Source organism: Tasmannia lanceolata, unplaced genomic scaffold, assembly GCF_043159265.1.
Source record: "Tasmannia lanceolata isolate RefF3 unplaced genomic scaffold, GAP_Taslan_0.1 ptg000034l, whole genome shotgun sequence".
Classification (NCBI taxonomy): Eukaryota; Viridiplantae; Streptophyta; class Magnoliopsida; order Canellales; family Winteraceae; genus Tasmannia; species Tasmannia lanceolata.
The window spans coordinates 116,779-133,787 of NW_027518711.1; the positions used below are offsets into that span (position 1 = coordinate 116,779).

General features: G+C 36.7%; 1 protein-coding gene across 2 annotated transcripts in view; it reads right to left on the reverse strand.

Moving 5' to 3' along the window:
- Positions 1–2,732: 2,732 nt before the first annotated feature.
- The window catches only part of LOC143859584 (uncharacterized), an 83,394-nt gene continuing 69,117 nt past the window's right edge, over positions 2,733–17,009 (reverse strand). For both annotated transcript variants that reach the window (XM_077370239.1, XM_077370238.1), the window contains 3 exons: positions 3,765–3,840; positions 3,228–3,315; positions 2,733–3,108 (listed from right to left, as the gene is read on the reverse strand). In XM_077370239.1, the coding sequence (XP_077226354.1) occupies positions 2,986–3,108; positions 3,228–3,315; positions 3,765–3,840 (287 nt within the window). In that variant the 3' untranslated portion in view covers positions 2,733–2,985. The remainder of the gene's footprint in view (positions 3,109–3,227; positions 3,316–3,764; positions 3,841–17,009) is intronic.

Below are 17,009 nucleotides of genomic sequence, written 5' to 3' on the forward strand. Positions count from 1 at the left end.
AGGATCAATAATGGAAATGGACATTATATTCCAAATTTCCCTAAAATGGAATGATAAAAAAATTAAAATAAAATTTTTAAATAAAAAAAATCTAATAAAAATTCTATTCCAATCAGGGTAGAATTACAATACAACTTGTCGGGGTGGGAAACAAATTCAACATTTTTTACCCTCTGGTTCGGCCTTGGTGTCAATTATTCCTCTCCATTGATTTTGTTCTTTTTATTTTGAACCAAACAAAGGAATTGGGCAGAATTGGAATCAGATCTCGATTCCAGCACCTGGCAATCCAAATGTACCCATGTTCAACTAGGCTTGCTGGATATTTTTTTTGAAAGTTTGGAAAAGAAAAACTTTTCCAAATTTTCTTGCATTTCTGTTGGTTGAATACACATGTAAAACAGTAACTTGAACCACTGCAGTTCATGTTTTTTATCGAAGGATATTCAATTTATAGTGATATCCATATAAATAAGTCATGATCATATCATTTCGCTCTAGAACATGGAAACGAAAATATTCTTATGAAAATATTTGTCACGGAAATGTTTTTCCTTCAATCCGAACAAGGCATAATATGGATGAAGATTTTCCAAGGAAAAATCACAGTGATAGCATGGGTTTTCTTATAAGGTTTGTCGGTGAAAAAATTTTACTTAAAAAAGTGCTTTATGGTTTATCAAACTATGGAAAATTAGTTTTCCAATGAAGAAATCGTTCAGGTAAACTTTTTCAATGTTGCGACCCGTGCCATGAAAAGAAATTGATGGATTAAAGGACGGGAGAAAGAGAGAAACATGAGGGGGCAAGAGTCAAACGCTGTGAGAAGAGGGCGAAAAAATGGAAAAAATGTATTCGAATCTTTTTTTTTCCTATTTCTCTACCCTCTCTCTCATGTTGGATAAATAAATATTCCATCACTTTTTCATCGTAGTCAAACAGGTGTTTAGGCATCTCTTCGACTCCTAAGAGCTCTCATTTGATCTCAGTACTTTCGGACCTGTTTGGTTTGCAAGAATGGGGTAGAAAGTGATGGAAAGGAAATTGTTTTCCAAGTTTCCATTCCCTTCTTCTTCTTTTTTTGGAAATAGAAGGAAAAATGTAATGGACATGCATTTCCATCTTGGAAACCGAGTGTTCTTTATTTGGCGAAAATCTTTCCATCTAAAAAGAAGGGATGCGGTTTTCCTTTCCACGCTCCAAAGAGATATTGAGCTACATCTGAACTAAAATCCCAATAGATGCAACCCAAGAGGGGTGTGAATTGGGTTTAAAATATATTTTTTTTGCTCTTTTAAAATGATTAATTAAAAATTAAAACAAGTAAACAAATCATGCACTTAGGCGCAAAGTGCAAGGTAGCTTGTTAGCACAATAGAAGATAAAATCAAATGCAAAAAGTAACGAACAAATAAGAGAAAGTAGAGAGTGCACCGGGATTTTATAGTGGTTCGGTCCTTAGATCCACACTGAGGGCTACATCCACTCCACCAATGTCTTTGGTGGCTTCGCTAACCTAATCCTCTTAAAAGTGAGGATTAAATCAATTACAATCAGAGGTTGGCTCTGCTCCTCACAACTTGCCATCAGAGATGGCTATGCGTAAGATGGTTACGCATCTTCTAGCAGTTGCCAAATACAATGATTTAAAACGAAACAAAGAACCAAAAGGCTTTCAAGACGCTACAATGGATGCGTGAAAAAAAATGTACAAATTAAGTTCCGAATACAATCCTTAATCTTGAATCAAGAGAGACTTAAATGTGTTTACTAACTCCAAATGTATTCCAATAAGGTTTGGGACTGTAGAGTGTTAGAATTGAGTTTAAAAGGTTGGGAAATCTTTATATAGGCTTAAATACAAAACTAGCCGTTTGAGGGGCAAAACTGTAATTTATGTTCATTGCCTGCAACTAACCCTTATGGCTGAAATGGCTACATTTTTTCTAGTCGACCTAACCTACAAAAAACTGGTTTTCCTATTTTCTGCCGCTGGCTTGTAAAATTCATATCTTCTTCGGACAAGATGAGGAAATCAATCTGCTAAAAATATTTACAAAATATTTGAAAAGGATTTAGATCAATTATGATAGAATTAAGGTCTGCAGTCAACTAAGCAAGTGTCAAATTGATGCTATTTCAAATTTGAGCTCACTTGGCACTTGACTTGGGTCCACTGATTTCATCTTTCATTTTTCTACTATTTCTTATTTTAACCTTCTTTGAATCATCAAAACAAGATAGAGAAGGCTAAGGGTTGAACCATTGGGTTTACAATCTCCCCATTTTTTATGATGACAACACACAAGGGATTTTCAAATAAAGCTCAACTTAATTACATGTTTACAGCTAAATGATAAGCAATACAAGGCACATAACCCAATTATAAGCAATACATCTTTAAACTTATAACCCAAGTATAAGGCACATATCTTTAAACATATAACCCAAGTTCTCTCCCCCCTTTGACATCAACAGAGAGATTCAAAAGATTTCAGGTTAAAGATATGCAAATAGAAAACTAGAAACCAATTTGATTCTCCCCCTAAGATGAACTCCCCCTATCTGGATAACAAAATCAATATAAGAGGGGTGTTCAATCAAGAAAAAAATGCCAAGGTTTTTTAAATTCCCAATTTAAAGTTGAACCCTGGGCTTTTGAAAACCATTTTTCAAAATGATTTGCAGTTTAAAGCATATGCAAATTACATGCAAAAATTCAACCACGACAATGATTCAATCATGACAGTGCCATGCCATAAACAGAAAACAATAATATGGGATGGATTTCTTACAAGGCTCTGTTTCTTTTGACATAAAATGAGCATAAAACAAATTTGAAGCTCATTTTTCAAGAGGAAAATAGGTGTAAAATTTGTTTAGAAAAGGATGGTAAGGGAATAATGTTTTGTAGCCAATCTTTTTCCTTCTGAAACTGCAGGTAGCCTTCGACGAAATTTCATTCATGTCACTTCCAATAGCATTTCAGGTTTTTGACTTTGAGGCTTTCCGAAACATGTCTTTTATGTTTTGCGAAGCAGTCTCTCTTTTCATCTTTTTCGATTGTCTTCGATTGCTTGATGCGTTCTTCTCGTTACCAAGTTTCATCTTTAAAAATTGATTGAGAAAAGTTGTTAGACAAAAAATGTCGAAAAATAAAAATAAGAGTATGAATAATTGAAAGTATGTGCCAGTGGAAATTTTAGAGAATATGTTTTGGTACTTACCTGTGTGGAGGATCCGGGGGTAATTTCTAGAGCACTTGGAATGCTTTCATGGGCAGGTGCTTTTCTGGTTACTTCTTGTATATCCAACCTGAAAAATCTGGTTAGTCAGACCAAGCCTAAGAAGTTAAGGAACTTATTTCTGCATTTCAATTCCATTTCATATTTCTATGTTCCGCAAGAAGAAAATATGAACTATACAAAATAAGGTGAGATGCCATCTGAAGCCCCCTGTTCAGAGAAAGGCACTCTCTTCTTATTTTACAATTTTCTAATCAGCAATTACAGGCTTGTTACAATTCTTGGATAGACCTGATGTCCACTCCCTGGCTTTGATAATGGTATTTCCCTCCTTATTATACACATTTCTAATGGCTGCTAAAGACTTACAATTCCCTAAAAGCTATCAACTGTCAATCAGAAAAGTGGTTAATAAAGTAAAGAGGAGCAATTATCAAAACAAGGGGGGGTTGATAGCATTTCCCCAAATAAAACAAGTCTAGATATCCTCTTATTCATAGTTTAAGTCAGACGTTTTACCCTAGATGATCGCATAAAAGCTTCAACCAAGGATCATCCTTCATATATTCTCCCAATAGTAAGACGGCATCAATTACTGCACCAAAACTGGATGAGATAAACACTATAATCGTTTATACCAAGAACTGCAATAATATCCATAATTTCAAAAATAATTACTGAAGGTAATGCAATAAAAACACATATATGGATTCTCATTCAAGTAAGGCCATGTTCGTTTCAGATTTTGGCCACCGATTGTTAGGCCCAAATCGATTATTGGACTAAAAATTAAACATAATTTTGAGTCCAATAATCAGTTTGGAGCAAAGAATCGGTTATCCCAATCTGAAATGAACAGGGCCTAAGCAAGAAGAACCATATTATCTTTTTCACCCACTTATAAAATGATGTGTAGAGGTTTATTATTTGCTCAACTTAAGTTTAATAAACCTACTCATCCAACGCAAGGTTGAATGGTGATACGGATTTTGATGGTCCCAAAAAAGAGCAATATGTAATGTTTCAAACACATTTTATGTTTATAATAAGTTTTTGAGTTGATTATTTACTTCAACTAAAAACTATGATTTGACGATTTTTTATGTGATTTATTAGATTTGTACTGTCTCGGGCATATTGTCCACAATCTGCTGAGCTTTTTTTTTTCCTATTAAAAGTGAGGTAACAATTATTTTAACAAAGAAAATGACCAAATATATGTAATATCCGGTAAAAATAACAGTTATTATGCATAAAAACTATTCACATGTTACTATTCCCCTCAGCTTTTCCTATAAATAGAGCAGCTAAGAAGAAAAAAGGAAGAAGAAGAAAGAGGACAGGAAAAGGAGAGAGAAAAGGGAGGAAGAGAGGGAGAAGAAGGAAAAGGCTAAGAGAATCACTTCTCCCTGATCGTTCTCATCTTCAAGGTTAAGCATCTTCAAATTCCCACTTCTCAGGTTTGATAAGGCAAGTGATAGCTAGACTCGACTGGTATCTTTTCTCAATGAAAGTGATGGGGATATGATTATATGTTGTTTTATTCAGATATTTCTTATCTGTTTGACTTCGACTATTCATTGTTTACATTTGAGAAATATCAAATCATATTTGTTTCAAAATGATGAAATGTTGGATTTCATATACACAAGAAGTTTGAACGAAAATGAGAAATGAAAGAAATGGAAGAGGTAAATGTGCGATAGTCTCTCTCGTGTGACGTGTTTGTTCCTCTGAGCCGCCGACTTACCCAAAAGTGGAAGCGGGCCAAGTCCAAAGCGGACAATACGACGGTGAGACAGATCGTTACAGGAAAGTTCAGAAATAGAAACAGTTGGAAACTATTGGGCTTTAAATGGTTTGTTTTACTATCTGGTTAAATTGTTTCTATAAAAAATCCTATTAGTATTAGTTGTAAATTCACATTATGTTCTATACAAAATACTGCGTATTTTTATAGAATTGTCTCTTATTATTGATTTCAGCTACTTGTCGAAGCTTCTATATACCTGCTCTCCTAACCCCCTTTTTTCTCACAAGGATTTGAAAATTTGGATGCGGGAGTATTTGTCAATGAAGAACCTTAGTTATGAGAAGTGTAAAAGCAACTTGAGGAAATACGGAAATGATGAACCTAGTCAATCTCCTCAGATGTAAAAAGGTTTTAAATATGTCATACTTGGGATTTTTTGTAAATTCAGGATGTACTTTAACCTTCCGCTACGTAATTATAGGAATAATAAAATAAACAAGCATAGCCTACATATGTAGATCTATGTCAAAATTTCTACAATATCAAACAAAGAAGTTAATTATTAAAAATTGAAAATACGAAAAAATGCAGAAAAACATAAAGAATTCATTAAAAATGGCAAAGACTGATACATATGTGAAACATGCTCGTAACATATATATATATATATATATATATATATATATATATATAGTTCTATAATAATTAAAAATAGCATTAGTTAAATAAAATAAATATTTTTAAAAAATAAAGTAAATAATATAAAGAAAAAAAAACTAAATTCATACATAGCATGATAAAATTGCAAGGCTAGTTATTCTAATAAACTATTCAACTGGGAAGTGTCCAAGTAAACTCCAATATAAATTGTTCAACTAGGGTGTGTACAAAAAGGATGTGCATTACTATACTTACAAGCATTGATTATATTTAGTAAGAGTAGTTTTCATGTTTTTGATCACGTGGCTCTAGTTGCCTTTAGTAATGAATTGTGGAAAACAAACCCTATGTCTGAGAGTAATTGCACCATGAATTTGTACATTAATTGTTTTGTTTTTTGGCACTTTCATACATTTGAGCTATCCTTTCCTTAAGGATGAAATAGAGAGGCTGTTTTTAGTCCCTAGAAGGAGAAGATGCCTAATCAGGATAGATATTCATTGGCTCTTTTCAGCAATTTTAAGAGATACTAGAGATGAATATTATGGAGATGGAAGAATTCTATTTCCACAACTATTTTGTTCTACCTTTAATGCGTCTCTCATTGCTGATGCAGATCAGATAGCACAAGATGACTTGGACAACCAGGATCAAGCCAAGAAGAAACTGATAAAGGGATTAAGGAGAAGCCTTTGATTTAATAAAACTACAAGTGGACCTCGTCGATCGATTAACAAATCAATCAATTGAGGGAATTAGCCATCGATCGAGGGTTAGAGGAGTCAAGGTGACAAGATGGTTAAGGAAGTTCATTTTAGCATGTTTCTTTATATTTTTTTTGAGGAGAATTTGTGTTGGTTTAGTTTTTAGCTACGTGTAAGTACTTCTATAAAAATAATCACATAGGAGAATTTTGGAGAGTTTTTGATGAATTTTGGGTTATACATCTTATTTGGAATAAAAGTAGAGAAATAACACCTCTTCTTAAATTCTTGTGTTCTTTGATTTCGTAATTTGCAAGCCGGATTCTTAGATCTGATTTGTGCTTCCACAACCGCACTGCATCATATTGGTATCTATTGAGGAAGAGTGAGAGAAAGAAATTGTGAGTTAGAGAGTCTCCCCCTCACTTATGTATTTATATATAATGAAAAATGTACAAAAGACGGATATGCCCATAGGCATATACATACACTAACACTCCCCCTCAAGCAGGAATGTATATGTCAAACATTCCTAGCTTGCTACAATTATCACTTAATTTAGCTTTGTTCAATGGCTTAGTAAACATATCCGCTAATTGATCCACCGATCTAGTGAACACTGTGCATATTTCTCCCTTTTGAATCTGGTGCCGAATGAAGTGGCAATCAACCTCGATATGTTTAGTTCTCTCATGAAAGACTGGATTTGTGGCAATGTGATTCGCTGCCTTGTTGTCGCAATCTCCTCTCTTCGTCACCTATTCTCTCTCTCTCCTTCGTTTACCCACATATTTTGACAGATTTTGAGGCTATATATCATGTTGGTATCAAAGCACAATCCATTCATGGATTTCTGATGCTCTCATCAGGCCGTAAGATGTACAACCATGTCAAGGATTTGACACCTCTAGGGTTTGGTGGAAAAGGGTTTTTAAGGATTTGTGTACTTTTTCCCATAAATTTCTAATGCAATGTTAAAGGTTCTTTTTTTTTTTCTCTAAAAAAGAGAGAAAAAACATTTTGGCTTTCAAGTGGATGATCATACATGCTATGAGTTATTGCCTATTGTGTGATTACAAGTTTGGTGCGTTCCAAATATTTGGAACTTTCAGAATATACCCCTCTTGGGTCTTTTCAGGACTCAAAGATGTATGTATTTGGCCTTTGCGGTAGTGGATCGATTATCAGAGATGACACATTTTGTGGCTTGTCACAAAATCATGGATGTATAACATTGCTTCATTATACTTCCGGTGAGATTGTTTGTTTGCATGGAGTGCCAAATTCCATAAAACGTGATCGCAAATTGAGCAATCACTTTTGGCGGAATTTATAGAAACTACTTGGTACCACTATGTTTTAGTAGTGCCTATTATCCACAAACCAAGGGCAAACACAAGTAGTGAATCGAAGCATTTGCAACTTGTTTCGTAGCCTTAATGGAAGCAATACTAAAAGGTCAGATCATGACTTATCTCAAGCTGAATTTCCATTCAGTAAGTTTACCATCAGATCTACAGGATTCAATCCACTTAAGTTGGTGCACAGATTTAATCGTAAAACCGAACTTGATTTTGCTCCATCTAAAAATATAATGCAGGCGCATCGTAAAGCAGAGGAAGTTACTGCAAATCATCATGAATCCAAGCACATGTCCATGAACAATTAGAGTGTGCTACAGAGAATTATAAAGCTCACACAAATCAGCATCGCTTTATGGTAGTATTTTGAAGTTGGAGATTTTTTTGGGGTCGTCATTACCAAAGAACAATTTCTAAGTGGTAAATATAGCAAGCTAAGTCCAAGAAACATGGTCCCATGCAAAAGATTTGCAAAGATTAATGACAATGCGTGCTGACTGAAGCTTCTAAGTCACATTCTTACCCATGATGTATTCAACGTCAAACATTTAGCTCCGTATCATAGAGACTCATAGGAAGAAGAAGACTTGAACTCAAGGTCGAGTTCTCTCCAACTTGGGGAGAATGATGCAGATTAGGTGGCACAAGAATACATAGACGCTCAGGATCAATTTGAGGAGAAGACCTTAATTTATTAAAGATGAGAATGAATCCCATGGATTGACCTAGCATCCTTCTTGGAGTTGTTTAAAATATTATGTTCTATTGTTTCACATTAAAATTGTTATGGAATTATTGGTTGCTACAGCCGGCAATAGTTATATACTTCGCCATCAGATGGAATTGTGAAGGCTAATGAAGTCAATGATTTTGTTAGGAGAGATGGCTCTACTTGTTAGGGAGAAAGCTAAGAATGTCTAGAATGGCCACTTCTTCTGAGGATCCTTCGAAAGATGGATTGTTCTTAAATACAGAACGTGGGTACAGATTTGTTCCTCTTCTATCCACGTTTTGTTCTCAATAGCCAAGGTCAGAGGGCTATTTGGCTTCTTCTGGAGGACTTGGGTCGGAGGACTGAGACAAGCATAGTTTCAAATTTTCACTAAAATCAACATGAAACGACCGAAATATTTCGGTTTCCATCCCCACCTAAACACAAAATCGAAAAACATACTGAAACCAAAGCCATAAGTGTATTAGTGGTATGCTAATATCAATGTCTTATATAATCATAGTTATATGAATTACATATGAAATGTGGTGTATGTATTGTGTAAATATTTATATGAATTTCATGTGAAACGTGGTATATGCTGAATTATCAAACATGCACAGCAGCGCATGTCACTAGTGTTCATGTCACATTTTCTAAGTTTGTGTTTATGCTTATTCTAGTAGTTCCAGAAGTTTCATCATAAAATTCAATCATTTGCATATGTTCTATACGTTTGTCTGATATTTAAGAATTTCAACCAAAATTTTCAATTGAAACCCAAATGTTCCCATTCTGTGGCGACTGAAACCGAAATTTAAAACCTTGGATATAAGTAGGGTGTTAGAAAAAAAACTTGTTACTAACCTATTGTTAATAATCTTTGGGAGTTAGTGTCTGCTACTCAAACTTGAAGAGGTCTCATCATAAAGAAATTTGCTAGATGCAGAAATTTCCAGCAAAGTGAGTTATAAATGTGGGTGAAAATTTCTAGCAGAGAGGATTCGAACATCAGGAACTGTAGTAAGGTGCTAGGTATCTACACCACAAGCACACAAGAAGAAAGTAAACAAATAAAGCAGGGCTCAAGATAAACAAGCAGCAGAATTTCTTCAAGTTATGAAATCTCAACGGCTTCAAAAGAATAGCCAAAATGGAAACGTATCTGCACCACAAGCACACAAGAAGAAAGTAAACAAATAAAGCAGGGCTCAAGATAAACAAGCAGCAGAATTTCTTCAAGTTATGAAATCTCAACAGCTTCAAAAGAATAGCCAAAATGGAAACGTGGAAAAAAGTGACAAATCCAAAGAAATATGTTTCCCTTGGCTGCTACAGCCTTGACTTGTAGGAAAACAACCCCTGGAAATATGTTGCCCTTGGCTGCTACAGCCTTGACTTATAGGAAAACAACCCCTAGACTCCCTTTTATAATTGTAAGTCACAGGCAATAATGTTCTAAACCACATAACTACTTATGATTTTTCTGAGAGAGAACCCAGATATTACAGACTTACACAAGAAAAAAATCCTAAACCTACAAAAAGTCTTTGAAATCTTCACAACTCCTAATCTCTTCCGGTCTCTTTGATCGGATGTCCAAACTGATGCTTGATGGCTGAAGTTAGATTCGATGGAGGAAGAAGAAATGGAAAAGAAAGAGTGGAGAAGGAAAAAGGAAATGTTGTGAAGAGTGGAATGAGAGAATGAGAGAATGAGACTCCTTTGCCTTATATTAACATACATTATTACAATAACCAAATTTCCCTAAATGAGGGCAAAGAATAAAGGAAACAAAATATACACTTACATGACCATCTATCTCCATACCAAATATACATAGAATATAATACAATACATTACAAGCCCCCCCCCCCCCCCCCCCTCAAGCTGGGCAATATAGATTTGACATGCCCAGCTTGATACTACTATATTGAAGAAGAGTGTGCCCTACAGCAATAGAAGGATAAAAACCAGTTGATGCGACGAGCGAACAAATGGATGGGCCAAGGACCCATCACAATTTTTTTCCTTGATACAGTGAGCATTACGTCAATATGCTTCATTCGATGTGGATAGAAGCTTGGTTGTCACAATAAAAAGGCATTGGACCTAGGGTATGAAAACCAAACTCAGAGAGCTGGGAATGAAGCCATAGAAGCTCACATGCGCCATATGATGTAGCCATGTATTCTGTGTCAGCACTAGAGCGAGAAATAACTAATTGTTTCTTGCATTTCCATGTAACTAAATTGCCCATAAGGTGGATCCAGCCCAATCTGCAACTGTATAAGAAGAGATATCCATGTGATCATGACAATGTAATGTGGGTGGCTTAAGAGGGAAGAAGAAGAAAATTAGAATTCAAGAACACAACAAGAGAAGAAGAACCAAAACGGAAGCAAAGCTCAACCCAATTGATATTCCATCAATTACATAAGTTAATCAACATCCAAAATCCCCTCTAAAGATGGTTTCTAACCCTTTAAAAGAAAAAAAGAGAAAATTCATTCAACCCCCTCCACTAGCTAACTTAGCGACTAACATAACATTTATAGCATTGAAACTCACTAACTTGGACTGGTTTGGGAACCTACATACACAGTCCACTAAAACTACCATAACTTTCTAACCAGTCAAATTTTCGAGCACAAATACTTGTTGGTAAGATCTCAAAAAGAACTACAACTTTGTAGTTTACCACTTTCCATAATTCTGCCATTTAGAGGTCCAAAAATCAGGTTAAAAAATGGTCAGAAGCTTTAATGCAGGAATGCAACTTGGAACTCCACCAAAAACACCTAGGCATGACATGGCTGCCACTGCCATGTTGGCACTGCATCATCATCTCCAGGTGAGAAAGAACTCACCCACGAGTTCTCATCAAGCTCTCCATGATAAGTTGTCAAGTCTTTGACATTGAAAGTAGGGTGAGTATTGATATTTGGAGGAAGCTCAATCTTGTATGCATTATTGTTCATTTTCTTGAGAATTCGACATGGGCCAATCTTCTTCTCCTTGAGCTTGTCATAGGATCGGGCTGGAAATCGTTCCTTCTTCAAATAAGCCCACACAAGATCACCTTCATTGAAGATTTTGATTCGGCAATGAGTATTGGCCGCTTGCTTGTACTTCTCGGTATTTTCTTCAAGATTCTTCTTCATGAATATTTGTTATGGTACTAGCAAAATCTTCCGCCTTCTTGTTGGACAACGATGGATCGGGAATGGGTGCAAGATCAAGATAGTGTTTTGGAATTTTTCCATAGATCACTTTAAATGGGCTCTTACCGGTAAAACAATTCACAACATAATTATAAGAATACTCCGCTTGGGGAAGCACCATATCCCATTGCTTGGGCCTCTTTGCCGCTAAACTCCTAAGCAAGTCTCCCAAAATTCGATTCACCACCTCGGTTTGTCCATCGGTTTGCGGGTGATAGGCGCTACTATAGAGCAAAATAGTACCAATTCTTTTCCACAAGCATCTCCAAAAATGACTACGGAATTTAGTATCCCTATCCGAAACAATGGACTTGGGAGTACCATGATGCTTAACTACCTCATTGAAATAAAGATTAACATAGGAAGCATCCATAGTCTTTTGTAAGGAATGAATGGGCCATTTTAGAGAAACGGTCAACAACTACGAAGATGGAATCATTACCTTTTTAAGTTCTCGGCAAGCCATCCACAAAATCCAGACTAACATCTTCCCATAGAGCATTAGGAAGTAGAAGTGGACTGTAGGTACCGGTGTTTTGAGTATGTCCCTTGCATGTTTAGCATATTCGGCACCTCTTCACATAACGCATCACATCTCGGTAAATGGTCGGCCAAAAATACTTCTCTTTCACTAGCAAAATAGTTGTCTCTTCCAAAATGTCCTCATAAACCTCCCGAATGTAGTTCTTTTATAACATACTCTCTAAGGGAGTATTTTGGAATGCATAAGCGAATCCCCTTAAAGAGAAAGTCATCTTGAAGAAGATAATCTTCATGCTTCCCTTCTTTACAAAGCTTCCAAATTTCACCAAAGTCTTCATCATTAGCATACATGTTTCTAATGGTATAAACCCTTCAAGTTGTACACTCACGGAATTAAGAAGAGCCACTCTTCTACTAAAAGCATCCGCCACTTGATTGCACTTTCCACTCTTATGACGCACTTTGCATGTCTTCGATTTAGGCTTCCTTGATTGTTGATGTGCTTGAGAGCTTCATAATCAGAATTCAAAACAAACTCCCTTTGAACAAGATACGATCGCCAATGCCAAAGTGCTTGAACAGTGACATAAAATTCCACATCATAGTAGAGTACTTCTTTGCTTCACTGAGTTTTTCACTAAAGAAGGCAATGGGATGACCTTCTTGGCTAAGTGCTCCACCAATGCCCACATGAGAGGCATCACAATCAACCTCGAACATCTTCTCAAAGTCCGGCAAAGCAAACACAGGAGCACTAGACAACTTGAGCTTTATAAGTTGAAAACTCTTTTTCAGCCTCCATAGTCCACTCGAACCCATCTTTCTTCATGCAATCCATCAAGGGGGCTGATATGGTGCTGAAATTTCTTAGGAATTGGCGATAAAATAAGGCCAATCCATGGAAACTCCTCACTTCTTGCAAGCTCTTTGGAGTAGACCATTCTTGGACAACTTTGATCTTCTTATCATCCACTCTAATCCCTGTTGAAGTCGAAACGAAGCCTAGGAAAGCTAGGTTATTTGTCATGAAAGAACACTTTTTGAAGTTTACATAGTTTTTCACCTCTCAAAGTGGTTAGAATAACCTTCAAATGTTCTACATGCTCACTTTTATCATGACTATAAATAAGAATGTCATCAAAATAAACAACAACAAACTTTCCAATGAAAGGGCGAAGGACTTTATTCATTACCCGCATGAAGGTACTTGGAGCATTGGAGAGACCAAATGGCATAACAAGGCACTCATATAAGCCTTCACATGTCTTGAAAGCGGTCTTCCATTCATCACTCGGCTTGATTCAAATTTGATGGTAGTCGCTTCTAAGATCAATCTTGGAAAATATCTTTGTCATCAATTCTTGGAATGGGAAACCGGTATTTGATAGTGATTCGGTTTATGGCACGACTATCCACACACATACGCCATGTTCCATCTTTCTTTGAGTAAGGCCGGCACTGCACAAGGGCTCATGCTTTCTTTGATGTAACCTTTCTTCAACAACTCCATGACTTGCCTATTCAACTCTTCATGCTCTTTAGGACTCATACGGTAGTGAGCCTTGTTGGGAAGATTTGAACCGCGGAAATCAAATCAATTTGATGTTGAATGTCTCTTAAAGGAGGGAGTCCATTGGGCAACTCATCGGGTCTGACATCCTTAAATTCATCCAGGAGAGGTTCAAACTCACTAGACACATTGAAGGACATTTCCAAATCTTTCGCCACTAGCATGTAAATGATACCACTACTCTCACTTTCTCTTGCAAACATTGATGAAATGAGAAAATTACTAACCTCTTGTAAAGATTTGGGTGTCTTTTTTATGCAGATGATAGGCCTAAATTAAATAAGTGGTATATTTGCCAATTAGTACTTTTATTAGGAATATTTTAGTCATTTATTGTTTAGAGTTCTTATTTTAGTAGGCTTCTTTAAGAGTTCATGTTTAGGTAGGTTACTAATTGTTATTTGCCTATTTATAGGCCTTCTTTACAGCTTTTGTAAGAAGAACTTTGATGATTAATAAAGGTAAGAACTTTGATGTAGAGCAAGGCAAGTTAAAGGCTAAAGCAAAAGGTAAGAACTACTTTTGGTTTTTACCAACTAAAGGCTCCTTGCCTAGCAAATTACCACAAAAGGACATTTTATTCTCAGTCAAAGTTAAAAGAAGAAAGAGTCATGTCAGTGTGACTAAAGTTGATTGTAGAAAGACAACTTTCCAAGCCTTTTTTTCTCCCTAGACCACCCCTCCTTTATGTTTTTGACTTTTCTTTTCCTTAACACTTTCTTTAATTCACACCCCAATTTTCCTTTCGTGCACCCCCACCTTTTTTTAAGTGATATTTACCACCGCCACCCCTTCCTTTAGGAAAGAGCAATTTGACAAATCAGAAAAAAATAAAAAAAAATCAGAAAAAATAAGAGACATAGACTTCTGTTTATCTCTCTCTAGCCCCTCTCCTCGCTCCATCAAATTTTCTCTCTCCTTGTTTGGGCTCTTTCTGCTCAAAATTGGCCCTCGACCTCAACACGAAAGTTGTTCGTGACAACTTTTAGAACGCATCCAGCCTATTTTCAGCAGCGAACAACAGTCTTCAGCACCATTGCAGGAGCAATCCAAGCCGTTGATCGCGTTCCTTCTTCCGATCATCAGCTTTCACTCATCCGATTTCAGATCCGCGACAGACAGTGTGTTTCTTTCGACATGCCATACAGAACAGAGGGTTGATTTCAGTTTTCATCATCGATCTCTATGACTCCACCATTTATTCCATTTTTTGATGGGTACGACGAAAGCAATTGGAATGGCCGCACTCACTTTCACTATTATGAAGATGCATGTTTACATTGGATTGATGCTCTAGACGCATATCATGAATACAATGGCCATAATCACCGCCAGACTATCTAATGGGCTAAAGAAACTGTGCGACGACAAACCCGATGCTCATGGAGCCACATTGAAACAAACCATCGTAGAAGACGTGAGCAGCCAATCTGTCGTTGGGAGGATGTTCGTGATGCGTTTATGAATATTTATGCGCTCGACTATTTAAATCAACAGAGATTGAATCGTGAGCGAGCGTACAGAGTGTTGTGTAGTGTTGAAAGTAAAGTCGAATCCCTCCTTGACCGACTAAAAGAAGACTGTCATTATATATGCGAAGCTAAAATTGTAGCTGAAAATTCAGTGCGTCGTATACGTTAGTCAGATTTGCAGCGCCAACTTCACTCTTCTGAGGCAGATATTGTGGCAGATCCACGTGAGGCTTTTCCCTTCACAGAGTTGATCGAGCATCGTCCTGAGTCAGAGCCGAGTGACATGACTGTTGAGCCATTACCTGAGACAGATGATCGCGAGCATATTACAGAGGATTGCCTTATATTTGAGAAGATTGATCAGATTGCCAAGACTTGTGCCGACACAGATGATCTTGTTCGGCAGATTGATCATGAGGTCCATCACCCTGACATCACTCCCTAGCTTCAGTCCTAGACGCTGATTTTATCATTGATTCTACTGAGCCTGATGAGATACCAGCGGATGATTTTCATGTTGATTCTCCTGCGCCTACTGAGCTATCAGATCATGTTGATTATGTGGAGGATGTTCCCCGATTGGTACCACCCATAGGTGTTTTGCCGATCACGCCGATCCAAGACGAGTACATTGCCATCTTCCCAGCTTCTCTGATTCTCACGAAAGGCTTGTATTTTGATGATTTTGCATGGATGCTTTCTTCCATATTCCGCCGCCAACCTTTCAGATCGCTTTCATTGTTGTCTCGAGCATTAGCCATCAGGATTGCTTCAGACGGATTGCGCCTATTTCTGCTTCATTGGATTATTTTCATATTTGACCCAAGTGCACTAGAACTCAAGGGCAAGTTCTTTTCAACCGGGGGAGAATGATGCAGATGATAGGCCTAAATTAAATAAGTGGCATATTTGCCAATTAGTACTTTTATTAGGGATATTTTAGTCATTTATTGTTTAGAGTTCTTATTTTAGTAGGCTTCTTTAAGAGTTCATATTTAGGTAGGTTACTAATTGTTATTTGCCTATTTATAGGCCTTCTTTACAGCTTTTGTAAGAAGAACTTTGATGATTAATAAAAGTTGATTGGCTTCTCCCCTTAAAAGTTTCTTCTCCTCCCTCTAATTTCGTCTCTTTTTTTTCTCTTATTCTATTCTCTTCTTCCCTTCGTCTTCTATTCTCTTCTTCCCCTATTCGTCTTCTCTTCTATTCTTCTTTTTCTCTTCTGTTCTTCCCCTATTCTTCTAATTCTATCCCCTTTCGTCTATTTCTCTCCCCTTTCCTCAATTTTTCTTCACAGTGCTGCATCACTTTTCCTCCTTACTAGGCAAAAGAACAATCTCCACTTTTCGCATTCGAAAGCTATATGTATTTTTACAACCATCATGGGTAGCATTTCTATCATATTGCCATGGCCTTCCTAAGAGTATGTGACACACATCCACAGGGACAACATCACACAGAACTTCATCATGGCAAATCTTACCCATAGGAAATGAAACTAAACATCGTTTAGTAACTTTTACCTCGTTACCCTCCTTAAACCATGCAATTCGATAGGGCTTTGGATGTGGTTCGGTTTTGAGCTTGGGCTTGTTCACCATTTTATGAGATACGTTCTCAAAACTCCCACCATCGATCAAAATGGTGCAAACCTTGTCATGAGATTTGCATCGAGTCTTGAAAATATTGGAACGGAGCCAATCATCATCGAATTCAACCTTTGGTGTATCAAGTGCTCTATGGATCACCAAGCTTTCTCCTTCTTCAGGTTCGATTTCTTCATGTTTTATGTCATCTTCCTCATCATATATGAGCTAATTTGAAT